General features: G+C 41.9%; 1 protein-coding gene across 1 annotated transcript in view; it reads left to right on the forward strand.

Annotated features, from left to right (window-relative positions):
- The first annotated feature begins 192 nt into the window (after positions 1-192).
- The window catches only part of CFAP44 (cilia and flagella associated protein 44), a 55,279-nt gene continuing 28,086 nt past the window's right edge, over positions 193-27,385 (forward strand). Inside the window, exons 1-13 of the mRNA XM_075724311.1 lie at positions 193-208; positions 5,968-6,060; positions 6,924-7,101; positions 8,145-8,307; positions 10,465-10,567; positions 10,890-11,106; positions 12,670-12,784; positions 13,298-13,462; positions 14,702-14,857; positions 15,457-15,504; positions 16,588-16,687; positions 25,738-25,832; positions 27,007-27,216. Of these exons, the coding sequence (XP_075580426.1) occupies positions 193-208; positions 5,968-6,060; positions 6,924-7,101; positions 8,145-8,307; positions 10,465-10,567; positions 10,890-11,106; positions 12,670-12,784; positions 13,298-13,462; positions 14,702-14,857; positions 15,457-15,504; positions 16,588-16,687; positions 25,738-25,832; positions 27,007-27,216 (1,659 nt within the window). The remainder of the gene's footprint in view (positions 209-5,967; positions 6,061-6,923; positions 7,102-8,144; positions 8,308-10,464; positions 10,568-10,889; positions 11,107-12,669; positions 12,785-13,297; positions 13,463-14,701; positions 14,858-15,456; positions 15,505-16,587; positions 16,688-25,737; positions 25,833-27,006; positions 27,217-27,385) is intronic.

The following is a 27,385-nucleotide window of genomic DNA, read 5'->3' on the forward strand; positions in this document are numbered from 1 at the left end:
GGAGCTGTGGCGTGCCCCGCCTCAGCCCCGGCCCCAGCCGTTACAGCGGCTAACGGCCGCCGGCAGGTGCCGGCCGACCTGCGCCCCCCGCCACGCCCCGCGAGCCGGCGCACGCGCGCGCCGCCCCCTTGGAACTCGAGCTCCCGGGGCGCTCTGCGCGGCGGCGGTTGCCTGGAAACCGGTAACGCCGCGATGGAGGCGGCCCCAGGTACCGGGTGGTGGGGAGGGTCAGGGCCCGCTCCGGACCCAGGCGGGCCCACAGCCGAGGCCCCCGTGTGTCCCTGCGTCCCAGGGAGCTGCCCCCGGTAGCCACCGCGCTCCTCATGCACCTGCCCGCTGCCGGGGCATCTCCTCACTGCGCCCCCCTGGGTCCCCTCTATGGCACCGTCCCCGTGGCCCCTCAGAGGCTCCCTCCCCTGCTCTGCCTGAGGAGCTCCAGGTGTCCCCTGCCTGCCCCTTTGCTATCCCCTGCAAAAACAGCCTGTCACGGGGCGCTTCTGCCTCGCCGTGGCCTTTTCCTGGTGCCCGGGTGGAAGGCGGTCTTGAAAGAGCGTCAGGCCGAGGCAGTGCTGGGCCTTCACCTCTGTGGAAGGCTGGTGCCATCGTCCTTGTGCCCTGAAGTCTGTGTGGGACCAGGCTTCCTACACAGAGGCTTTTGGAAAAGAAAAGCCTTTATTCTCATGTAGATGCTTAGCTTAGCAAAAGTGAAACAGGAATGAATGTTCTGCAGCTGAGATGGACCATCCTGTTCTTCCTTCGAAATGGGGGACTTGCTGGTTTTGCTTTACTGTGTGTGAGGCAGTTAATTTTATTACCTGTTGCATTTGTGGCACTGTTCTCATGTTCATTTTTATGATTTTCCTTTCTACTGTAAGTTAATAAGTAACTGTGGTGATGTCACCTGTTTTCTGTTTCTGCTTAATAAAAACCTGATACCTAACCTTTATTCACAAGGCAGACTTTAAGAGACTTGAAACTCTTGCTTGTGTGAGACAGAGTTAGGACATCTGGATCATACAGAGGGCTACTTTAGTTGTAAGGTTGGAAATTATAGTTAGGTTTTATTTCTCCTATTTTTATAGGAAAATATTTTGAATGTGTGAGGCATAGCAATAGTGAGGTTCTAAGCAGGGCTTTCCTGTCCATTTCTTTTCTCTGATGGGAGGGGGGTGGTGGAAAGACAATGGGACTATGATAAAGATGATGTGTCTAGATCCTGCTTTGTAGCTTTATCCTTGCTGTCTCAATCTCTGACTAGTAAATATTTTATATACTTAACTTCTGTGAGAATTGATATTTTCTGTTATTCTCCTTGCTCTCAAGTCTTCTAGCTGTTGTAAGAGAGACAGCAAAGTTCTCTATTATGAAAAATTATTTCCTTGGAATTTTGAGTTGATTGCCTAAAACTGACTTTTACTACTAATTTTGTTGTAATCCTGACTGATAATGATACACAGACAGCACTGGATAGCTATGCCCGATTTACACTTGGATATTTTTTTTTGTGTATATAAGCACTAAAAGACTTTAAAATTTCAAATGGAAGTAAGTTTTGCAAAACTCCGCTGCTTGCACATGTTGTGCTCACCAGCAGCCCAGTAAACTGCTGATGTGCTCTGATGTGGTCCGAAGGCTAAAAGGAATGCTTAGAGAGTTGTTCATGCTCTTTTTCATAGAGCATGTTGCATGCTCTTTTTCGTAAAGCAATGGAAGATTCAGAACAAACTGCTGAGGGGACTCTATCTGAAGATGAGTTAAACAAGCAGGACTTGGCAGGTGGGAAGAAATCCAACACACCCAAAGCAGAGCTAGACTCAAAGAAGATGCCTCAGCCTGGAACAGATGATTAGTATGCAATTCCTTGTGGCAGACACCCCTCGTGATAGCCAAATGTTGCAGTCATTATTTTAGGCCAGTGGTACCCCCAGGCCAGAAAAACAGCCCATAAGGCTCATAGTACAGTGCTGAGAGGAGACAGGAATGGAAGCAATAAAGAAAAATTAAATCCTGGAATGAATTGAGTTCCTTCACATGGAATAAAGACAAGTAGAGGAATAACACACAAGACAATCTCTCCTGAAGGAAAGAACAAGTGACTTTTTTTTTTTCAAAGCTCACCGGTGACCAAAGCTTTTCTACAAAAATTTTCACATTTTGGAGTGAACCAAAGAACGAAATCTGCAGAAGTAGCACAGTGTAGAGATGAATTTTAAATCTCTTGCTTATTACTGGTATTAGTAGCACTGCAGTTATATTCTGCAGTAATACTTCCCTATTTCTACATATCCTGAATTAGTGGACAAAACTGATTATCACTCTTCTGAAGATGTAAAAGCTGAGGTGAGATAGGTGATGTCTTTTAAGCATAGACACACAGTTAATGGTGGGGCAGAGACAGCTTAAAATAATAGCTGCTAGATACTTTCAGTTTCTAAAGTAAAACTGTAGGCTGCATTTTGATCATTATTTAATTTGATGCCGTTGAAGTGTCAGTCATGGGATTTTTGAAGGCAAGCACTGCATCTATGAAGCTTACTCATTTAAACACCTGTTTTTCTGGAAAGAGGAAAAATGTAGGATGACAGAATACAAAGAAAGTGGTGTCATCTCAGTGAATTTGTTTATGTGTTACCAAATAAACACCCATTTGGTTTAATTATCCTGTATTTTGAATAAATGAGACAATTGTCTGAGATGAGAAATCTCTTAACGTCCAAATTTACTGAGAATTTTTGAGAAGCTCCTATATATAAGGATTCTGTGAGGCAGCAAAATTGCCAAGAAACATCTTAGTTTTGAAATAACTGAAATAATATACCCGAATGAAACATTTCTCCGTTCTGAGGTGAGCTGTGGCTTTTGAGAACATAACTAAGAGAAAGGTGATTTGAAAGAAAATGGAGCTTTGCTGAAATTCACAGCTTATAGCACTGGCCACTAAAACGAAGAAAACCCTTATTCACTCCTGAGTGAGTTCTTAGAAAACTAAATGGTGGAACTGGTGTGGATCTGTCTAGTGTTTCAAGTCAGTATCTTGAATTACTAGGACTGGGGGAAAAAAATGAGAGAAATGTCTGGTTCTGAACTTGTATTTTTTTGCCCCACTTCACACCAGTTCTGCTTGCCACTATCTCAGTTTTCAGTATCAAAAGCGTTAATTCTAGCTTACTTAGGAAAACTCTCTCAAAAAAATATGTACAGGAAAAGAAAATCAGCATTCAGAGAGATGCATACCTTTGTCACAGTGACCTACACAAAAGTTTTCTGGATCAGTCAATGCATGAAACCCAGAATCTGCAACCAAAGTAGACATGTTCCCCTGCTGAGCCTCCTCCGCATCTTTAAATTCAAAATGTGTTTCAGCACAGTGCTTGAACGCCATCACAGTAATATGCACAGTGAACATTGCAATAGCTTTGTTTAACTAGAACCCAGATATCAGTGCAGGCGGAAATGTTCATATCCTCTTTCAGCCTAAAGCATTTTCCAGATATGAATTAATTTATAATGAAAACTATGATAGTCTTAATTTTTAGAAGATAAATGATTGCTAATTAGTTACAATAATTTGAAATTTTATAGCACTTTTCTCTATGGATATCAAAACACTTTGCTAAGATGGATAAGTATTATTATCTCATTTTTCACAAGAGATAACTGAGACAGCCAGAGGTGAAATGGCTGATACAAATTTTACACGTCATTACTAGGTCTGGAATTAGAATTCAGGTCTCTGAACACTCCACTATATATTTATGCAACTAGTCTGTAACTATTTTTTCAACTTCATAGATATCAGTTCTGTTACCCCATTAAAAACTCACAATTTTCATTTAAATATATTGAGATATATTGCAGTTGTTTTCTTTTGATTTATTTTCTGAATTTAAAACTTTCTGCATGTCTATTTTCAAGTTTGTCTCAGCACTCCTGAGGGGTAAAAGCTCATTTTAATTCTTAAATGGAATTATGCAGAAAAGTCAGACTCTGGCAGAAACTCAGAACCTCTGGATGAAGATTGAGTAGGGCAGGTTGACTATATAATGATATGAATGATATGTCTACAATATTTCTTTGCCCTCACTGTCCTTCTGGTAGATGGCATTACATTTGGACACTTTGCCTTTCCTGAAATGCCTGAAAAGTCTGAAATGCCTCAAAAGATCTTTTCCCAAATGGATTCTGACCTGAAGCCAGAAACAGAAAATACATTTTTAGGGACTTTTTCGTGGTATCAAAGTCACACACATAAAAAGAGATTTGTTTGCATCCTGCCTATATTTGTTATTCTTTACATTCAACTTCTGAATTTTCTGATTTCTGGTAGTACTTTATAGCTGTAGTATTTGTACAAAATTGCTCCAATGTTCATTTTAAGGTGTTTTATTTGGAAATGGAGACCATGTTTGAAACCAAATGGCAGAACAAATGTAGAATAAGAGCAATGTTTGTACTTTTTTGCTTCTTTCAGAGACTTTTATGTAAATGATCAATGTGGGGGTTTTTTAGATGAAAAGAATTGGATCTTTCCCACTTCAGAGGACAATGGTAACTAGTGAAATTGTAGCACTCTGAAAATGATAGTCTGAAAGCTGAAAAATTGCTGGGGGGTGTTAGTTAAGCTGTTTAAAGTTTTTTAAATTTTGTTAATTTTATTAATACACTTGCCGTGAATATAGGATATTTTGAAGAAAGTTCTTTTTTTCTTAAGAATTCATCTCTCCTGCTTCTCCATTCAAGATATTAGATGGTCTCAGAATGTCTATCTCCTTATTTTTGTGAAGTCAATCAGAAAGGTAGAGGAATAGCCTTGTTGTCTCAAAACCAAATTTCCTTCCAGTATAGTAAAGAGAAGCCCAAAACATGTAAATTGTCTTCACCTTCCCCTGTTACGCAATATTTAGTCTTTCTAGCAATGTACACAGAGCCTGGAGTTCTAAAACCTGAATCAGTGAATTTGGCCTACAAATTAGGACATATCTTTGGGTTATCCATATTTGTAGTGTACAGGCAGAACACAGATATTATCCTTGGGAATCTCAAAGCATTTGAGAGGAAATAAAAATGGTCTAAATGGCAGACGAAGGCAAAAATACTAAAAGTTCCTCTCCACCACCACCAGGTAAAGAGGACATGCCCTCTTTTCCAAGGGAACAGGAGGGAGCTGATGAGAAGCCACCAGAAGGTGCACAGGCAGATCACAGTGGTGTCCGTGAGTATTTGCTGCTGTTACATAGTGATTTCAATACTGAACCTACAGTAGCTTCTGGCTTTTCCCACCACTCACCCCTTCCTTACTAGTACATGTTCATCTTCAGTTGCTGCTTTTGGTATTGGAAGATTTCATTTTGACTCTGGTCAAAGATGACCCCTTCCAGTGAAGTTCTGGGCTGACCACTGTGTCTGCAGTTCCTGCTGTCCCTCAGCTCACAGTGTCTCTCCCCTGAAAATTTTTGCTGCTTAGACCCATCTGTAGCTAGTACTGCAGTCAATTCATTAACTCTGCCACTGTCTTTCAGTCAGACACCTGTATTTCTCTTTTTTAACACCATTTTCATCTTGAAATGCCTGTCCAATGTCTATTTCAGATGTTCTGCATGTCATCTAACACACTAGATCTAGGTAGCATGGTTAACAAAATCCACTAGTGAGTCTCCTGTGGAACTTTGGAAGGATTTTTGATGCTTATATTGGCGCATTACTTTCGGCATTTGTTTGATCTTCCTATTACACCTTTTTCCTGTTATAGGATGTGTTTCTTTCCTTCCTTCCCCTAAGTTTCAAAATATGTTTTTTTGAAAGCAAACTTCTCCCTACACTTAGTGCTAAACAGCAGGAAGTCCATTGTGGGGCAGAAGGGATTTTTTAACTACCAGAAGAACTATATGTTTATTTAACATGGCATGTATGAGCAAATTAGTCAAAAGAATTCATACCTAAGAGACTAATCCCAATTGTCCTTTGCAGAAGAAAGCAAAACTAGTCTTCCAGAGGAATCACCAACTGCAGAGGAACAGGAGGAAGAAGTGGAGCAAGCAGAATCAGACACAGAGAGCGTTGGTGAGTACTGCTTTCCACCAAGGAGACCTTAAAAATATCACTACTTTCTAGTTATCATTTTTTCACTGTTATTGTTATGAACAGCATCTCAGACCAGTGCCATCAAGTTACAGACATTAAGTTTCTCTGCTGCCTTTCAGTTGGCTTACCTTGTGTACTTCATATTGCTCTTTCCCATGGCTGGTCTCTGACCCCTTTGTTGGTTGTTTTTCATAGAACACCTAGGAGAGAAAAAAAATCAAGACAGGCTGAAAAGCTTACAAAACAGGTAATAGGGATTTGACCTGACATATCGAACTGAAAAGTACTTTTAACAAGTGCTTATGACTAGTTGGAAGTCAAGTTGACAGTATTCTGTATTGCAGCCCAGAAGAACTACACTGGGTCACATGTTAGCAGTATTGCCTTTTTGAGGATAATGGTGTCTTATAGTGATCTGTTGTATGTGTTTTTACTAATTGTTTTGTATAATGATGTGTGTTCAACTGCTACTGAAAAGAGACACTTTAAACTTTATTTGGTTTCTAAAGCTGAGACCTAAACACCAAGCAAAGCTGAACTGAACTACTTTGGTAGGTCTTGAGTTTTAAAATCAATGTTTTTAATTTCTTCTTTAAATTCTTCAGTTTTGAGTATTCACAGTAAAGTTTTTAAAAACCTGAGGGAGAATTTGTTACAGACTGTTCCAAGACAAGTTGTTACTAAGACATGGTAGCCCTGTTTTGAGCTATGGAGTGCCTATTACTCTGTTGAAAGAGGCAAGGAATGTGTGAATCCTTCCCTTTTGCAGTTAGGTGTAAATATCAGCAAGGAGCCTAAAATTTATGGTGAATATAAATTTCCTTTATGTTCCCACTTCTGAGATGCAGAAGGCGATTTAGAAGAGCAAGATAATAGTGAAGTACCCTCGGAGGCAAAGAAAAGACCTGAGGAGGTAGAAAAGAAAATCTCGGAAACTTTCTTCTATAACTATGAAGATATATGTTCACGGCCATTTGTCACTGAAGACTCTGCGATACCAATTAACCTTCTTACTCTTAAGTATCCTTTCCGTTGAGGCTGTGGAAATTTAAAGCTAAGGATATTTAATGTATGTTCTTAAAATTGTACTTGTCTAATTTGGAGTAGCCTGTTTGGCGTTGGTGGGATACCTTTGATTGAGACACAGATAAGAAACCTGACCAGTTAAGGTTCTGGGTGAATTTAATCTTAAATGTTGTCTTGACATCATAAACATTTCTAATTGGGCATGATTCTTACTGTTATAAGTACTCTTGTAGAACTAGATCATGGCCAAGGAAAGTGACCAGGAAGAAGACTAGCGTAAGAATATCACCTACAAAGCTTTCCCTTTCTATGTAGCCACACTGGTATTCCCCAGGAACCTGAGAGGAGGGCAGAAGAGCAGCAGTGTACCTCATACTTCCTCACAGAACTGCTAAGGGAGAAGTGGGGAAGAAACCAGGTAGATTTCTATCCTGGTGCTCAGAAGATCTAAACTGGTAGAATGAAGGGAGAGATGCCCATCAATTAAGAGCTACAATAAGTCGTGCTAGGTATAGTCAAGTAGGATATGATATGTGACTTTCACAAGTGCTGGTGGTTTTCTCTGCAGACACAGTCAAGTTGCTATTGAAGACTAGATTTTCCCTTTTGTACATCTGCCTGTAAACATTTAAGAAGTGAGCTTGAGCACTTCCTTGGTTTGATCTCTTGTCTGTAGAACAGTTCCTAGCAATCTGATGCACATCTTTTACATTTTTGTTTGAAAAGAGAACACTGATAGAATATGAATTCCTTGCAGCCCCAAAGGATCCAGCAGAGGCAAGAGGCATGCCCTGTAGTGGAGGTAAAAGGATGGAATATAAACTTTAGAAGGTCTTTAACTGAGGGGAAGGCACAAGTATAGAGGCTCGATATATTTTACCTTTACTGTATACTGAACAAAACTATCTCCTACTATCAGGCTTTTAGACACCAGATTCAGTATTCCCAGATGAGTTTTGGTTTAAGTGTTTCTATCCACTTAGTAAACTTTTCTAGAAAGCCAGTGTCAAATCTTTTCCTTATTGAACTGTTCTCAGACATTCTTTTGGATATGACTGCACCAGAAGTGTAAACCTGCTGCTGATGGATAGCCAAACTCTGATGTATATAGCAGGCAACCAAGTGGTGCTTCTGGACCTGAAAACTAAATCTCAAAGTTATCTCCGGAGCAGCAGTGGTGGTGGCATTGGGTTTATCACGGTATGGCTTTTGTTTTGTGTTTTAGGGTGTTAGTCACTTTCTAGAAGCAAAATGTTCACTTGGTTGGCTGATGGGAGAGTTCTACAGCTACACATGTGTATATGTAAGAAAGTATGGTATTGATTAGGGTGTGTGGTGGGTTGACCCTGGCTGGATGCCAGGTGCCCACCAAAGCTGCTCTATCATTCCCCTTCTCAACTGGACAGGGGAGAGAAAATATAATGAAAACCTTGTGGGTCAAGATAAGGACGGGGAGAGATCTCTCAGCAATTACCATCACAGGCAAAACAGACTCAACTTGGGGAAAATCAATTTTATTACCAGTCAAATCAGAGTATGATAATAAGAAATAAAAACTAAATCTTAAAACACCTTCCCCCCACCCCTCCCTTCTTCCCAGGCTCAACTTCACTCCCGATTTTCTCTACCTCCTCCCCCCAAGTGGTGTAGGGGGACGGGGAATGGGGGTTGTGGTCAGCTCATCACGCGTTGTCTGTGCTGCTCCTTCCTCCTCAGGGGAGGACTCCTCACACTCTTCCCCTGCTCCAGCGTGGAGTCCCTCCCACGGGAGACAGTCCTCCACAAACTTCTCCGATGGGAGTCCTTCCCACGGGCTATGGTTCTTCATGAACTGCTCCAGCGTGGGTCCCTTCCATGGGGTGCAGTCCTTCAGGAGCAGACTGCTCCAGCGTGGGTCCCCCACGGGGTCACAAGTGCTGCCAGCAAACCTGCTCCAGCGTGGGCTCCTCTCTCCCCATGGGGTCACAGGTTCCGCCAGGAGCCAGCTCCAGCGTGGGCTTCCCACGGGGTCACAGCCTCCTTGGGGCACATCCACCTGCGCTGGCGTGGGGTCCTCCCGGGCTGCAGGTGGATATCTGCTCCCCTGTGGGCCTCCATGGGTGCAGGGGGACAGCCTGCCTCACCAGGGTCTTCACCACAGGCTGCAGGGGAATCTCTGCTCTGGCGCCTGGAGCACCTCCTCCCCCTCCTTCACTGACCTTGGTGTCTGCAGAGTTGTTTCTTTCATATATTCTCACTCCTCTTTGTGGCTGCAATTGTGCAGGTTTTTTTTCCCCCCTTCTTAAATATGTTATTCCAGAGGCACTACCACCATCGCTGATTGGCTCGGCCTTAGCCAGCAGCAGGTCTGTCTTGGAGCCGGCTGGCATTGGCTCTGTCGGATAGGGGGGAAGCTTCTAGCAGCTTCTACAGAAGCCTCCCCTGTAGCCCCCTGCTACCAAAACCTTGCCATGCAAACCCAATACAGGGGGATGTGTGGACTGTGCAGTGTAGGCTACTCAGCCCATCAACATAATTGGCAGAGGACAAATATCTGCATACCTAAGTCCCAGGCTCAAGTACCTTAAAGGACTGACAGCTGCCAGCTGGGATTAATTTTTAGAACTACACTTTTATTTAAATCTTCCAGCTCATATAAAGTTTTTTTTTTTTGAAGACACATCTGTCCTAGTCACAGCTGATATTAGCATAGTGTTTGCCTCCAGTTAAAATTTAGAAAACCAAGTTCCTAGATAAATGAAGAGAAAAAGTATCTGGTTTCGCTCTAGTAAGCTCCTACCAAGAACTTGGACTCTCAAATGCTTCCTCTGGATTTGAAGCACCTTACCCTGTGAAGGGTTCTGCCATCTCTCAGTTGTATTCCACATGAGCAAGGCTTTCAGAATACCAGGCTGTTCCGCTACATTGTAAGCGGCCTTTTCTGGGGGATCATGGCACATCTTTATGTCTTCAGAAGAATGTAATTCAGGATGGCTTTTCTGCCACTGTCTGCTGAAGTAGATGGCTGCTGACACAAATGCTGCTCATGGAAAGGTCAGCTAGTGGGTTGAGTGAGGTAGGAATAGTAAAAGAATGCATGATAAAGCAAACTATTTCACAGTTTGTCATGGTTCTGCATTATATGTGCAATATACTGTTTTGCGTACGTGTTTTTACCATTTTGTGTGCATAGTAGCTTCATTCTGATATTGAGCAATAGATTGGCAGTTGTTCAGAATAAATGCATAGAAAAATGCAACCTAGTGTTTATGGCAATATCTTTTCACTAATGAGTGAGTAAATATAATAACTCAGTAACTAGCAGGATAGAGACAAAGGTGTCATTACAGCATGCAACGGGACTTTTGCTTTTTCAAGGCACACCCTACTAAGCAGTACTTTGCAGTAGGAGAAAAAGGAAAGAAGCCAAACCTCATCATCTACGATTATCCTTCACTGAGGCCCTACAGAATACTGCGAGGTAATGTAAAAAGTTCTATTTTCATTTAACACAAATGGGCCAGAGTTTATAGATCCCGGCACATGGAGTAGTGGGTCACTTTAGAAGTTTAAAAGAAAATACAACCTTTTGGTCCTTCACAGCAAAGTAGAAAACACTGGTTTCAAGCTTTTTCATTATTGCACGGGAGGAAACTTTTGTTTAGTAGAAATAGCGAACTGAGAGCTATTACCTAGTGAAAAAAATAATTGCCGTGAAAGTTGAGCTCCTTCTAAGTACATTTTCCTATTGTTTCTTCCTCTTCTCTGTGTGTGTGTGTATTGGGGCTTGTATGTTTCTTCAGGTGGAACAGCGGAAGCCTATGTTTTTGGTGATTTCAATGATGCTGGCACTTTGCTGGCCAGTGTTGGGAGCAGCCCTGACTACATGCTGACTATCTGGGACTGGAAACAAGAAAAGATAGTGTTGAGGTCAAAAGCTTTTTCACAGGATGTTTACAAGGTCACATTTTCTGCTGATAATGAAGAGCGACTAACTACATCTGGAGCAGGACACATCAGGTAGGTTTACTGATTAGGATTAATACATATCACCTCTAAAGTCATAACATATAGAAGATGACTAACAGGAATGTGTCATTCCATTGGACCAATGGGGAGTGCTATTTTACCTGGCCATTACAATTACAAAAATGAGAAAGTTCAAGTCCTTCAGCCAGTCAACCAAGCCTTTTAATACCTTTGCTGTGCAAAAAGGATGATGCCTGATGTTGAATGTCAGTACCACTGGCTCCCTTCTTGTAATTTCAACAAGCACTGGGGAGAATTAATAAAAAATATGTATATATACATATATATACATATCTTCTAGCTGGTAACATAGCATATATGCTCCTGTGCCTTCTGGGCTTTCTACCTTTGATTTCTTCAACTCATCTGCTGTTTGGGCAGCCATTAGAACTGGTTGCCAAGTCATGGATCAGAAACCCTCTGATACCACCAAAAGCCTGCAAGAAAGCCTTACAAAAGATATGCTTCCATACACTCCTTTCTCTGGTAAGTTCATGGATCCTTTTGTAATAAAAAATAAACAACAACTAAGCTCTTTGGGACAGGGATTAGCTTTGTGTTCTGTATTTATCCAGTGTTCAATGTTAATACAGCAGAGACTTAAGATATGACTTGGATGCTATTGTAATAGAAATGATACCTTTAAAATTATAACACATCTAAAGTTACTTTGAATTTTAACAGAGGAATCAGATCAAAATCTGAGATTTGCTCTATAGTTTGGTTGCAAGATGGTTCTGAAATAGCAAATGGCTTGTTTAGACCCAGAACGAATGCGGTTTAGAATACATTATTTATGGAAACCTGACAAAACAAAATCTCTTACAAACTTTCTTTTGAGCTAAAATAGTATGAATAAATTCTGACCTAGCTTTTTATAACATGATAAACGTGACCTTTCACCCAAATGTGGTCTCAAATTCCAATTTCCAATACGTCTTAAATGTAGTATCTCCTGCACACACAGGGAACTATCCCTAATTGCGGAAGATGTTAATTTTTCTGTAATGCAGTACTTCAAAATCATGTTTTATACTGCTAAAAATATAATGATCAAATAGGAATAGCTACGAACATCTAGGATAAAACTTTTGGTTCAGGGAGATTTTATAGTCAAGCTCAAGTCCATGGGGGTACTTGGATGAAATTCAGTGAAGACCTTAGTCCCTTGGATTTACAAAGTTGAGCATTGTACACTGGAGACAGCAAGAGTAAAATAGGTATCACTAACTATGTGTGCTGGTTGTAGCTGGAAAGATGTAGCTATGCATTTCACACACATTAATTTAAAATAGTAGTTTAATCTTCATTCTGCCCATTCCAAATCCTTTTCCCAGTTATTTCATAGCAGTAGTGTAGGGAAATACTTGTATAGTTACAAAGCTTTGTCTCATTTTAAAAAGAAAAACCCAAGGTCTTCTGTGAAAAAGAATAATAAATGAACAGCCCTTACCTCAGAGGCATCCCTGGTAACATTATTACAATGTCTGAAAGGGACTGAAGAGTGTGTTTAGGAAATCTCGTGTCAGAGACAGATGTTTTTTCTATACTCAGGTTCTGGAAGATGGCTCTGACATTCACTGGTCTCAAGTTACAAGGAGCTTTGGGCAGGTTTGGAAAAACAGCAGTGACTGACATTATAGGTTATGTGGAGCTGCCTGATGGGAAGGTGAATAAGAAAAAGTTTAATTGATTTTATGTTCCCTCTCAGGTTTTGATATAAAGTGTACTGACTAAGTTGGAGAGTTACTATTTGCTTCAAAGTGATTTCAATTACACCCTCAATGCACTGCTCTGATAAGCTAATATTGACATTAATTTGCCAAAAACCTGGCTTGCTTTGTAATAATTGAAAAGTACGGTTAGTATTGTAATTCTCAGACAAAAGATCTCTGTTGGCTTAGAGCTGAGGCTCCTCTAATGGGGTAGCGAAAATGTTAGTGTAAAGAAATACGAAGACTGCTAGGCCTAATCTTTAACCATTTCAGTGCATGTAAATTATGTCACATTGCAAAGAAGTTGAGTCTTTTCACCCTTTACTCCTTCTCTTGCAAATATCTGTACATTGCTATCAATTTAATGATTTCATGGAGGGAAGTCACAAATGTTAACCAGATTCTTGCCAATATTTCTGTGTGGTTAAGTGCAGGTGCTTATGTATTTCTCTTCATTTGCATTGAAGGTTATCTCAGGGACTGAGTGGGGCAACTTGCTGCTTTGGGAAGGGGGCCTCATTAAAGTAGAGCTCTGTCGAGCTGGACACAAGCCCTGCCACAGTGGCCCTGTCAGCCAGTTAGTTTTGGATGAAGGAGAACTTGTCACTGTTGGAAAAGATGGCTTCATTAGGGTGAGTTTTTCTTCTGCTCTGCCTTTAAGCGTGCAAATTTGTCGTCAGCAGGCGAATTTGTGGTCAGCAGGTTGCATATTTTCTTTACCAGAGTTTATGTATGGAGGCAATTTTGCAGTGCAATTGCTTTCTGAGAATGAGTTTTTAGAACAAACAGAATAAGAGCATATCTTCACAGTGTATATGTCTGAATCAGATAGTGTTCACACAACATTCTCTGTTTAATAGTAGTAAATAGATCTCCTTTTACTTTAGTAAATCAAAACAATTTTCAGTGAGTCTCTAAAATCTTTGTTCTTGCCTGCATTCTAACTTTTTTTCCATGTGTAGTTTTGGTTAATCTTTATAATTTTCAGGCCTATTAATACATTTGGTGTTATTTCAAAGGATAAACTATGGCCATATTTGAAATTAATTTTCTGAGTATTTGAAAGCTCAGATTATTAATGTTAAAATGACATAGAAATTAACTAGCATCTCAGAGATACAGATGCTGAAATAGAGGAACAACTGAAAGAAAAAGCATCCCAAAGCTAATATATAATTCTATAAATTAAGGTAAAAAAGTTTTCTTTATCCATACCACCAGTTTCTGATCTCACCTGTCCATTATCGAGGATTTTGCAATCTTGTTTGCCTGCTCTTTGAGGGGAGACATGATGTGTCTTCTGCTGATGCGTGAAAGACCCAGATAATCAATGGGAAGCTGACTGTTATAGACAGTGGAGGGTTTCAAACACCCTGGGGTTTTTGTTGTTGTTGTTGTGTTTTATAAATTGGTACTATCCCATTAGGAAAATTCACTTGGTTATAAGGGTGCCAACTCATGTCTTGTCCTTACCCCAGAGAGAAGAACATGGATGTGTTAGATTTCCCATTCTTTCTTCTGTGCTGCCTCAGTATGAACAATGCTAAGAGCAGGCAGATATCGTTTACGTTCTGTAGTTCTGAGGCTGCCATGTATAGCTGAATTTATGCTACTGTTTCAGAACTGGACAGACAATTTTTACATGTACTTTGCATTGCACCCAAATGTATCAGGTAGTAGTTGCTGATTGTAACTGTTCTAGGTTACATTCAAAGCAGCGAGGCAGATATGACAGGTTGCATACTCTACCTGTAGAATCTACAATCCCCTGGTTTCTTGTAATTCTCAATTTCCATATTAATCATGTATGAAAACATAACCTGGCCTTATAAAACCCCCCCTTTTTTTTTAATGCTTCCAACTCCATGAAGGTGTGGAACTTTGAGGCAATAGATGCTGCTGATTCTGTGGATGACACAGGGTTACTGGAGGTGGAGCCTATGAATGAACTTCATGTTGGCAGGAATGTCAGTCTGAGTTTCATGTCAAAAGTTCATGACTGTGGACAGCCTGTTTGGTATGCTCAGGTAAGATACACTCAAGTACATACACTGCTGGAGAAACATGGAATGAGGGAGGTGATGTTAAGTAACAGCAGGATTCCATTACAAATCAGTACGTTTCTTTTTTGCAGAATTCTTCTTCTGGAGTTTATATATATAATCTTCTTTCAAACACTGGAGCAGGCTTGCTAGAGAGGCGGTTTATGTCCCATGCCTGTCAGTGTTTAAGAGGCATCTGGAGAATGCCCTTAATAACATGCTTTACCTTTTGGTCAGCCCTGAAGTGGTCAGGCAGTTGGACTAGATCCAGCTGAACTGAACTATGCTATTCTATGCTATGCTATTCTATTCTATATTTTTAGTGTATAGTAACTCACCAGCGTGAGACTCTGGCTTTGAGAGCCAGAACTGCATAAGAATAGGAGAATGTCAAAAGGTATTGCCCAAGTTCTGTTATCCTGGACTGATGGATAGGACTGATAGGACCAATATCACTACGTTCAGTCATTTCAGTTTCACAATGATAATCATTAAGGAATTTTTAAGGAGTCATTGTGGGCAGTTTTATTTCCAAATTGAGTTTGAAAATATTCGAGTTACATGTTTTGTTTTTTCTTCTTCAGGATACCAATGGAGCAATCTGGAAGCTGGATTTGACTTTTTCAAATATGGTAAGTTTGTTTTCTTTTTCTTTCTTCTGATTGCTTCAGTTCCTTTGCAATACCTTCCTTTAACTATACTGGATGCATCTGCAACGAAGTTTGTGTTTTATGAAGCTGCATAGTTGAAAATTTTAGCATTGAAACAGGGTTTTTTTTTCCCTTAAAAAATTCTTTTCACAATGTTATTGATTATAATGACTGTGCAGGATTATAAAAAAGAATTTGATTTTTTTATTCCTGAAATTTTGGCTGCCAAATTCAAGTTACCTTAAAGGAGTTTTATTCTCATAAACTGGTAATAAAAGATGCATGGATGCAGGAAATGAGTTCAAGAAGAATTGATATATCCTATCTAGATAGGTATTTGAAACAATCCTTACTGTTGTCTCTAAATGACATAAAGAACTAGGAAAAACAAGGAGAAGACAAAATGCACTTCACATGTTTTATTCTACTGGTTACTAGTGTTATTACTGGAAATGTTTTTCATGGAGAAATAGATGACACAGTTAAAATGGGGGCATTTAATTTTTGCTCCCAAACACATTAAAGTAAATGGGAACAATCCCTTTGAGTGGAATAAAGTCCTGTGGCAACAGGTAAAATTATGTTCCAAGAATTTATGGTAAATAAAAGATGTACAAAGCATACTATAAAGACTAATGTAAAAAATGTATAGCAAAACCTGGAATTCCTTGGATGATTAAATGATTTCCCAGGCAGCATAAGCCCTAGGCTTGAGAGCATTTTCTTTTCCTTCAGAGCAACAGCTGTTTGTTAAAAATATTAATTCCAAACCTGAAACCACTTAATGAAAGGCATTCCCCTTTATTTTCACATAGAAAATGATGGAATTTTAAATGAATTTAATGTTCCTACACTAATTTTGCTCACGATCTTCCTATGAACATTTAAATTTAAAAAAAAAAAAAAAAAGGAATTGCATGTAGGTACCTCATGCATGCCAAATTTTGTTCACACAAACAGCACCTGTGTAGATTTTTCAGGTTCACTGTAGGTATGGCTGGTAATACCTTGTAAGTGCAGCTCCAGAATGTAGCAGAATTTCTGTTCTTCTGTTTTGCACTGCAGACCCGTGATCCAGAGTGCCTGTATACCTTTCACTCTGGAAGAATTGAAGCCATGAGTGTCTCTCCCATTACATACCTTCTGGCCACCACTGCTCTTGACCGTAAGTACACTATTCCTTTCCTCTCATACCAGTGTAATTATTGTTTTTGAAGAGCAATGGTGCTTGGTTTGGAACTATTCTGTTTTGAACTGAAGTTGTGTATTTGCTCTTGAAAAGTCAAAAGTCACTTTACTGACAACTGTTATTTCTGGGATCAGTTCTTTAATAGTTAAGACAAATCGTTGATGTTTTGAAATAATGCATTAAGGCTCCTTCATCTGGGATTTTAATGAGAGAAGTTTTTAATGGGAAGCTTTGTAAATACTCTTCGTACTGAAGGAACTGCTCAAAAGATGAGACATTTGGTTTGAGTAACAGCACTCGTATTCAAGGCTCTGGATCAATACGTGTTGGGATCTTTGTTTTGTAAGGAAATACATACATCTCTAGCATTGTGTAAGTCATTGTGAATATTAATATTCATGGCTTTCTTCAAAAATGCAATAGCTATCATGCTTTCAACAACAGCTAACATGTAATTACAGACATATTTATTTAAGTCTCCTGATTTCGGCTGGGATAGAGTTAATTTTTTTGTTTTCTTAGTAGCTGGTATAGTGCTGTGGTTTGGATTTAGTATAAGAATAATGTTGATAACACACTGATGTTTCAGTTGTTGCTAAGTAGTGCTTACACTGTTCAAGGACTTTTCAGCTTCTCGTGCTCTGCCAGCAAGAAGCTGGGATGGGGCACAGCCAGGACAGCTGACCTAAACTGACCAAGGGGATATTCCATACCATATGACGTCATGCTCAGTATATAAACTGGGGGGAGCTGGCTGGGGGGCAGGGACTGCTGCTTGGGAACTGGCTGGGCATTGGTCAGTGGGTGGTGAGCAATTGCATTGTGCATCACCTATTTTTGTATATTCTTTTATTATTACTGTTATTAGTTGTTGTTGTTATTACTATTAAATTCCCTTCCTTTTCTGTCCTATGAAACTGTCTTTATCTCAATGCACAAATTTTACTTTTTTTTCCCTGATTCTTTCCCCCATCCCACTCTGGGGTGGGGAGTGAGCAAACGGCTGTGTGGTGTTTAGCTGCCTGCTGGTTAAACCACAACCATCCTTTTTGGCACCCAACGTGGGGCACGAAGGGTTGAGATAATGACAAATCTGACCAGGGTGTGTTAAAACAAATTTGTGATAAGTGTTCATTACATTAGTTTAATAGTCACTGGTCACAATGATGATTTATTTGCTCTCAGAGTTGTTCTGCTTGTTCTCAGAGTTGTGTCATGTAACATCTTAAAGGTCTTTTCTAAAACCTAAACGATTCTATGAGTCTATCTTGCTTGCCGTATGCACTCCCTGTGGTGCTGTTTATCACTGCTGGGAGCTGGATTAAAGTTATCGCTTTGCCGTACTGTGTAACAGTGGCTTGTGGTATGATAAAATTATTGGTTGTGAGATTGTACTCAGTACTGCTGTCATCCCCGTACTTTGGGAGCCATCTCTTGGAAACTATTAATAATTACACCCTTCACCTTTTCTCTACAGAGACCTAATTTATGCGGGAGACAAAGGGGGACACTTTCCCCTGCTCCTTCACCTTCCCTTTCTCCTTCAGGCTAGCTACAGCAGCTCTTGAGAATTTCTGAACGTCGTTGGGATGTTCAAATTATTGAAGCACGTTCCTATTACTATGTCTCCTGAATGTGATTCAGGTCTTGTTTAGGGTTAAAGAACTATTTAGGAATACCGTCGCTACAGGCATTGTGGTTATTCCAACCCCAGTGACAGGCACTGTGGTTACTCCAACCCTGGCGACAGGCACCGAAGCTGAACCAGAAAAACAACTTGTGCCGGTATCAGTTGCCCCAATACACAAGAAAATCAGCTCATTTAGTAAGGGATGAAGATGAACCAGGGCCATCATGAGAACAGGAGGAGGGAGAGGCAGAACCCACAAATGAGATGGTAACCACCCAATCCCTATCCCTGAGTGAGCTGTAAGATATGTAAAAAGATTTCAGTCATTGTCCAGGGGAGCACACTGTCACCTGGCTGCTCTGACGCTGGGATAATGGGGCCAGTAGCCTGGAATTAGAGGGTAGGGAAGCCAAACACCTGGGATCCCTATCTAGGGAAGGGGTCATTGACAAAGCGATTGGAAAAGGGGCACAAGTCCTCAGCCTCTGGAGGCGACTCCTGTCTGGCGTGAAGGAAAGGTATCCCTTCAAGTAAGATGCTATTTGCCACCCAGGCAAGTGGATACACACCACGGGCCACCCTGTGGTTTCACCTGCATGGCCATGGAGAGGACATGAGAAAGCGGGACTGATAATCTATCTTGACTCTAGAGGCATGGGTATGTGAGTTGCAAGGAAGAACAATCACAAAAGGGGGTTCTTCCAGGAAAATTGCTGTTCCAGTTTCCAGTGAGCAATTCCACAGACTGAGGGGCTGATTTTATTTCTGATCTTAATAAAGGGACTTTTGATTTGCATTTGCAAGACATGAGTAATGACTATTATGACCAGGACTAGAGGCGCCCTGCCTCCAGCCAGGTTGAGGAAAGGGACAACCGGGTTTACTGGACTGTGTGGATTCGATGGCCTCGCACATCAGACCCACAGGAGTATAAGGCTCTAGCAGACACTGGTGCACAGTGTACCCTAATGCCATCGAGCTATACAGGGGCAGAACCCATCTGTATTTCTGGAGTGACAGGGGGATCCCAACAGCTAACTGTATTGGAGGCCAAAGTGAGCCTAACTGGGAATGAGTGGCAAAAGCATGCCATTGTGACTGGCCCAGAGGCTCCGTGCATCCTTGGTATAGACTACCTCAGGAGAGGGTATTTCAAGGACCCAAAAGGGTTCTGGTGGGCTTTTGGTATAGCTACCTTGGAGACAGAGGAAATTAAACAGCTGTCTACCTTGCCCAGTCTCTCGAAGGACCCTTCTGTTGTGGGGTTGCTGAGGGTTGAAGAACAACAGGTGCCTATTGCCACCACAACAGTGCACCGACAGCAAGTATTGCACCAACTGAGACTCCCTGATTCCCATCCATAACCTGATTCATCAAATGGAGAGCCAAGGAGTGATCAGCAAGACTTGCTCACCCTTTAACAGTCCCATATGGCCAGTGCGAAAGTCTAATGCAGAGTGGAGACTAACAGTAGACTACTGTGGCCTGAATGAAGTCACGCCGCTGCTGAGGGCTGCTGTCCCAGACATGCTAGAACTTCAATATGAACTGGAGTCAAAGGCAGCCAAGTAGTATGCCACAACTGATATCGCTAGTGCATTTTTCTCAATCCCTTTGGCAGCAGAGTGCAGGCCCCAGTTTGCTTTCACTTGGAGGGGTGTCCAGCCCACCTGGAACTGACTGCCCCAGAGGTGGAAACACAGCGCTGCTGTTTGCCATGGACTGATCCAGACTACACTGGAACAGGGTGAGGCTCTCGAACACCTGCAATACGTTGACGATGTCATTGCATGGGGTAACACAGCAGAAGAGGTTTTTGAGAAAGGGAATAAAATGGTCCCAATCCTTCTGAAAGCCGGTTTTGCCATAAAACAAAGATCAAGGGACCTGCACAGGAGATCCAGATTTTAGGAATAAAATGGCAAGATGGACGTCATCAGGTCCCAATGGATGTGATAAACAAAGTAACAGCCATGTCCCCACCAACTAGCAAAAAAGAAACACAAGCTTAGGCATTTTGGGGTTTTGGAGAATGCATATTCCAAATTACAGTCTGATTGTAAGCCCTCTCTATCAAGTGACCCAGAAGAAGAATGATTTCAAATGGAGCCCTGAGCAACAACAAGCTTTTAAACAAATGGACACTCACAAGTCTATAGGGCTGGATGGGATCCACCTGAGAGTACCGAGGGAGCTGGCAGAGGAGCTTGTGAAGCCACTGTCCATCTTCTATTGTCAGTCCTGGTTAACAGGGGAGGTCCCAGATGACTGGAGGCTTGCCAATGTGACGCCCATCTACAAGAAGGGCTGGAAGGAGCATCTGGGGAACTACAGGCCTGTCAGCCTGACCTTGGTGCCAGGGAAGATTATGGAGCAGTTCATCTTGAGTACACTCAACAGGCATGTGCAGGTCAACCAGGGGATCAGGCCCAGCCAGCATGGTTTCGTGAAAGGCTGGTCCTGCTTGACCAACCTGATCTCCTTCTATGACCTGGTGACCCACCTAGTGGATGAGGGAAGGGCTGGGGATGTGATCTACCTGGACTTTAGTAAAGCCTTTGACACCATCTCCCCCAGCATCCTCCTAAGGAAGCTGGCGGCTTATGGCTTAGGTAGGTGTACTCTTTGCTGGGTAAAAAACTGGCTGGGTGGCCAAGCCCAGAGAATTGTGGTAAATGGAGTTAAAGCCAGTTGGTGACCGGTCATGAGCGGTGTTCCCCAGGGCTCAGTTTTCGGGCCAGTCTTGTTTAATATCTTTATCAACTATCTGGATGAGGGGATTGAGTGTGCCCTCAGTAAGTTTATAGATGACACCAAACTGGGTGGGAGCATTGATCTGCTCGAGGGTAGGATGGCCCTGCAGAGGGATCTGGACAGGCTGGATCGATGGGCCGAGGCCAGTTGTATGAGGTTTAACAAGGCCAAGTGTTGGGTCCTGTACTTCAGTCACAACAACCCCATGCAATGCTACGGGCTTGGGGAATTGTGGCTGGAAAGCTGCCTAGTGGAAAAGGACCTGGGGGTGTTGGTTGACAGCTGGCTGAACATGAGCCAGCAGTGTGCCCAGGTGGCCAAGAAGGCCAACAGCATCCTGGCTTGTATCAGAAGAGTGTGGCCAGCAGGAGCAGGGAAGTGATCGACCCCTGTACTCGGCACTGGTGAGACTGCATCTCGAATACTATGCTCAGTTTTGGGTCCCTCAGTACAAGAAAGACATTGAGGTGCTGGAGCATGTTCAGAGAAGGGCAACAAAGCTGGTGAAGGGTCTGGAGCACAAGCCTTATGAGGAGTGGCTGAGGGAACTGGGGTTGTTTAGCCTGGAGAAGAGGAGGCTGACGGGAGACCTTATTGCTCTCTAGAGCTATATGAAAGGAATGAGTGAGGTGTGTGTAGGTCTTTTCTCCCAAATAACTAGTGATAGGACGAGAGGAAATGGCTTCAAGTTGTGTCACTGGAGGTTTAGATTAGATATTAGGAGAAATTTCTTTACTGAAAGAGTAGTCAAGCATTGGAACAGGCTGCCCAGAGAGGTAGTGGAGTCACCATCCCTGGAGGTTTTCAAAAAATGTGTAGACGTGGCACTTTGGGACATGGTTTAGTAGGCATGGTGGTGTTGGGTTGACGGTTGGACTGATGATCCTACAGGTCCTTTCCAACCTTCATGATTCCTAGTTTTACTTTCATTAAAAAATAATGCAGCCACCAAGTGAGGAAACATGAAATTAATTATTACTCTATCCTTAATTGGTTTAGTGGTGGACTTGGTAATGTTAGGTTAATGGTTGGACTGGATGATCTTAAAGGTCCTTTCCAACCTAAACGATTCTATGATTCTAAACAGGAGACAGTTCATGCAGTAGCCCTGGGGCCAGTTTTTACAAGATGTAAAAATGTGCTCTACACTGCAGCTGGGGAGAATGGCCCTATCTGGAGCATCTGGCAGAAAGCACCAGGGGAGACACAAGGTTGACCCCTAGGGTTTTGGAGTCGGGGATACAGAGGATCTGAGGCCCGCTATACTCCAACTGAGAAAGAGATATTGGCAGCATATGAAGGGGTCTGAGCTGCTTTGGAAGTGGTTGGTACTGAAGCACACCTCCTGCTGGCACCCCGACTGCTGGTGCTGGGCTGGATGCTCAAAGGGAGGGTCCCCTCCACATCATGCAACTGATGCTATGTGGCGTAAGTGGGTCACACTGATCACACAATGGGCTCAAATAGGAAACCCCAGGTGCCCAGGAATCTTGGAAGTGATCATGGACTGGCCAGAAGGCAAACAAAGACTTCAGAACATCACCAGAGGAGGAGGTGACGCATGCTGAAGAGGCCCTACTGTACAATAAACTGCCAGAAAATGAGAAGCAATATGCCCCATTCACTGATGGGTCCTGTTGTCTTGTGGGAAAGCATTGGAGGTGGAAGGCTGCTGTATGGAGTCCTGTATGAGAAGTCGCAGAAACTGCTGAAGGAGAAGGTGAATCGAGTCTGCTTGCAGAGGTGAAAGCCATCCTGCTGGCTTTAGATATTGTTAAATGAGAAAAATGGCCAGTCCTTTATACTGACTCATGGATGGTGGCAAATGCCCTGTGGGGGTGTTTACAGCAATAGAAACAGAGCAACTGGCAGCGCAGAGACAAACCCATCTGGGCTGCTGCATTGTGGCAAGATATTGCTGCCCAGGTAGAGAACCTGGTTGTAAAAGTACATCACGTAGATGCTCATATACCCAAGAGCTGGGCCACTGAAGAACATCAAAATAGCCAGCAGATGGATCAGGCTGCTAAGATTGAAGTGGCTGAGGTGGATCTGGACTGGCAACATAAGGGTGAATTATTTATAGCTTGGTGGGCCCACGGCACCTCAGGCCATCAAGGAAGAGATGCAACATATAGATGGGCTCGTCATCAAGGGGTGGACTTGACCAGGGACACTACTGCACAGCTTCTCCATGAATGTGAAACATGCACTGCAATCAAACAAGCCAAACCGTTAAAGCTTCTCTGGTATGGAGGACAATGGCTGAAATATAAATATGGGGAGGCCTGGCAGACTGATTATATCACACTCCCACAAAACCTCCAAGGCAAGTGCCATGTGCTTACAATGGGGGAAGCAACCACTGGATGGCTGGAAACATATCCTGTGCCCCATGCCACTGCCTGGAACAATATCCTGGGCCTTGAAAAGCAAGTGTTATGGTGACATGGAACCCCAGAAAGAATTGAGTCAGACAACGAGACTCATTTCTGAAACAACCTCATAGACATCTGGGCCAAGGAGCATGGCATTGAGTGTGTATATTGCACCCCCTGTCATGCACCAGCCTCTGGGAAAATCAAATGATACAATGGACTGTTAAAGACTACACTGAGAGCAATGGGATGTTCAAACACTGGGATACACATTTAGCAAAAGCCACCTGGTCAGTCAACACCAGGGGATCTGCCAATTGAGCTGGCCCTGCCAAATCAAAACTTTTATGTACTGTAGAAGGAGATAAAGTCCCTGTAGTGCACACAAAAAATATGCTGGGGAAAGCAGTCTGGGTTATTCCTACCTCAGGCAAAGGCAAACACGTTTGTGGGATTGCTTTTGCTCAAGGCCCTAGGTGCACTTGGATAGTGATGCAGGAGGATGGGGAATTCTGATGTGTACCTCAAGAGGATTTAATTTTGCATGAGAATAGCCAATGAATTAAATGGTATGATATTAATTGCTATATAATACTGTATATTATTACTTCTGTGGTGGCTATATGCCATATCAATGGTATTACAGTAAGAATCACTTAGATTAATGAAGAATGGAACCAGAACTGGCTTCAGTATGCAACAATCCAACACCACACACCATGTCGCCTGCCCTGAAGGACTGTTATGACAGATTAAGCCCAGTCATGGACTAGATGAACTCAATGGACATGGACTCAATGTCAATGGACATTTTATAGGGGTGGCCCATAGACGAAGGGCATGATATCTGTGTGTATATACATCAAAAGACAGGAAAAGTGGTGGTGATTAATTGGAATGTATTGGAAAGTGTGGGACCTGGGCATGACGTAGATGGTATAGAATAAGGAGTGGATACTGTCCTGGTTTTGGCTAGGATAGAGTTAATTTTTTTGTTTTCTTAGTAGCTGGTATAGTGCTGTGGTTTGGATTTAGTATAAGAATAATGTTGATAACACACTGATGTTTCAGTTGTTGCTAAGTAGTGCTTACACTGTTCAAGGACTTTTCAGCTTCTCATGCTCTGCCAGCAAGAAGCTGGGATGGGGCACAGCCAGGACAGCTGACCTAAACTGACCAAGGGGATATTCCATACCATATGACGTCATGCTCAGTATATAAACTGGGGGGAGCTGGCTGGGGGGCAGGGACTGCTGCTTGGGAACTGGCTGGGCATTGGTCAGTGGGTGGTGAGCAATTGCATTGTGCATCACTTATTTTTGTATATTCTTTTATTATTACTGTTATTAGTTGTTGTTGTTATTACTATTAAATTCCCTTCCTTTTCTGTCCTATGAAACTGTCTTTATCTCAATGCACAAATTTTACTTTTTTTACCCTGATTCTTTCCCCCATCCCACTGTGAGGCAGGGAGTGAGCGGTGAGCAAATGGCTGTGTGGTGTTTAGCTGCCTGCTGGTTAAACCACAACAGACTTATAAAAATATTGCAGTTTAGGCCTCTCATAATAGTTTGAAAGAAGAACCACTGGCCCCAGTATTAACAATGTCATTTACACTTCTCAGAAAACACTACAAGTTCTTTAACTCAATTCTTGTCAGCAGTATCTTGTAATTTGTCTGTGTTATGCAATGTACATGCACTTCTAGCCTGAAGACAAACTCCTACCAGTTGAGCAAATGACACTTAGGATATATGCCAGCTGGAATGGAATTTTATGCAGGCCAATATGTGTGTCTACTAATCTGTTAATTTCACCTCTGGTGAAATTGGCTTTTCTTTGGACAATCTCCCATTTTCATCTATTTAAATATTTTCCTCCCTAGGTAATTCCAAGTAGTAGCGTATCATCTTTTCCTATGTTGTCAGTACAGATTTTCCTTACAGTATGCCACAGTTCTGTGATTACTTGAAAATCACACATGGTGGTCAGCATGCAACTTCTTATTACAACCCTCAGCCCTGACAACTCTTGGGAGCCTGTAAGTTAAAGAGTGAAGAAAGCTTATATTTTGTTCATGAGCACCGTGCTAGCTGTGGTAGTTTGTAACCATCAGTCATGTCTTTCCAGATGGGTGTTTGATACTCAAAGAGAAAAATTAATAACTTTCTATCCAGCTTTAAATAAATAGACGTTTCTCCATAAATCTTAAAATGTAAGTGACGTTGCAAGAAATAAATTCTTACTGTCTCCTTTCTACACAGGGTCAGTGCGTATCTATGATTTCATCAGCAACAGTCAACTGAGTGAAATTAAGTTTAAACAAGGAGGAACAGCACTGACGTGGGCACCTCGTGTTGTGAGTTTTTGCTAGTGTGTTAACAAAAATTTGTACAGGGCCTATGAGCCTGCTAGCATCAAGAAAGTTGCTCACAGTACAAGACCTTAAAGAAGTCACTGTTAGGCCATGCTGGAATTTACTGTAGTAGTATGTATATACAAGTTTGTGGAGTAGTATGTATGTATAATAGTATGTGTACAGTTTGACTTTACTGTGGATTGTCAGGTATCCTGCTTCGTGTCTTCCTGAGATTTTAAAATCAGATCTCAGTGTGCAGTCCCAGGAAGTAGTCTTAGTTTTTACACTAACAGCTTCTATTTAACCCACGCAGAGTAATTGTCAATTAACATCAGTTAGTTAACACATTTTGAAATGACAGCCCAGACAATCCACAAGCATTTGGAGATAAATCATAAAAAACTGTTGCCAGAACTGATCATTTGTGGAGTGTGGAGTCTATCACTTTTAGACATATTTGCTAATTTTAATTAAAATAGTGTCTAGTTATGTTGTTGAGAAAACATAGCAAGCCTGGTGGGTTAATTATAAGCAAAGTTATGGAGGAAAGTGCTTATTTGAATTTCCAAGGTGGGGGTAACACTGGGACAGTGTTTTATAACTATAATTCTGGCCGTGTAGACTTTCAGAGATGCTGTTAGGTGGTAAGGACTCCATAGCCTCCTAGCCTCCTCTTTCCATCTTAAGTAGCTGTCCCTGTTGGCAACTGTACTGTACATGGAGTCAGCCAGACCCAAGTCTGTGCCCTCGCCTCTTAAAAAATCATTACCCACATTTGATGCCCAATATTATATTCAGGGTAATATAGTAATTCCTTTTTTGAGTTCCAACTCTTCTCCTTAAGATGAAGCTACTGATGTATTTGTATGTCAGGATGAATTATCTCTTCCTCAGAGGTTACAACCACATCCTCATTAATGTTTCCAGTCTCAATAGCATGTTATCAGTAAAAAAACCCAACCCAAACCAGAAAGTAACCCCCAGTCCTCCCACTCACTTTACAGTAGTGTATTAGCGAGGAGAAACGTTCCCCATGTATGAAACATTCTTTCTGCTTTAGCAACACTTCCATGTACAATGAGTTATGTGTTAACACCAGAGCATGTGCCATACAGATTCTTACCCTAAGCTCTGAGATGTACACTGATTTTTTTCTTCATTCTTCCACTAAAAGGTAAATCCTAAGGGAGGTCTAATTGCAGTGGGGTTTGAAGACGGTGTTGTCCGCATAATTGAAGTTTATGATCCCAAAGGACTGCCCATTCTTGCAGGACAGACCAATACAGAGAATGCAGCGATAAATCTGAAACAAGCTTTCAAACCTCATACTGCTGCAGTTACAGCCTTGGCATATGAACAAAATGGAGATGTGCTTGCCACAGGGGTATGTATCATTTCTTTTGGTTATTTTTATTAAGCCACAGATGTAGAGATTATTTAAAGAGATAAGGTAAAGTGTTTTTACTGACAACACAGTTATACTTCTGTTATTGCTGTTGATCTCTTCTTATAGTTCTCTGCAGTGCTGGGGGAAGAGAAGGATCTGTTTGCAC

Source organism: Pelecanus crispus, chromosome 1 (genome assembly GCF_030463565.1).
Source record: "Pelecanus crispus isolate bPelCri1 chromosome 1, bPelCri1.pri, whole genome shotgun sequence".
NCBI lineage: Eukaryota > Metazoa > Chordata > Aves > Pelecaniformes > Pelecanidae > Pelecanus > Pelecanus crispus.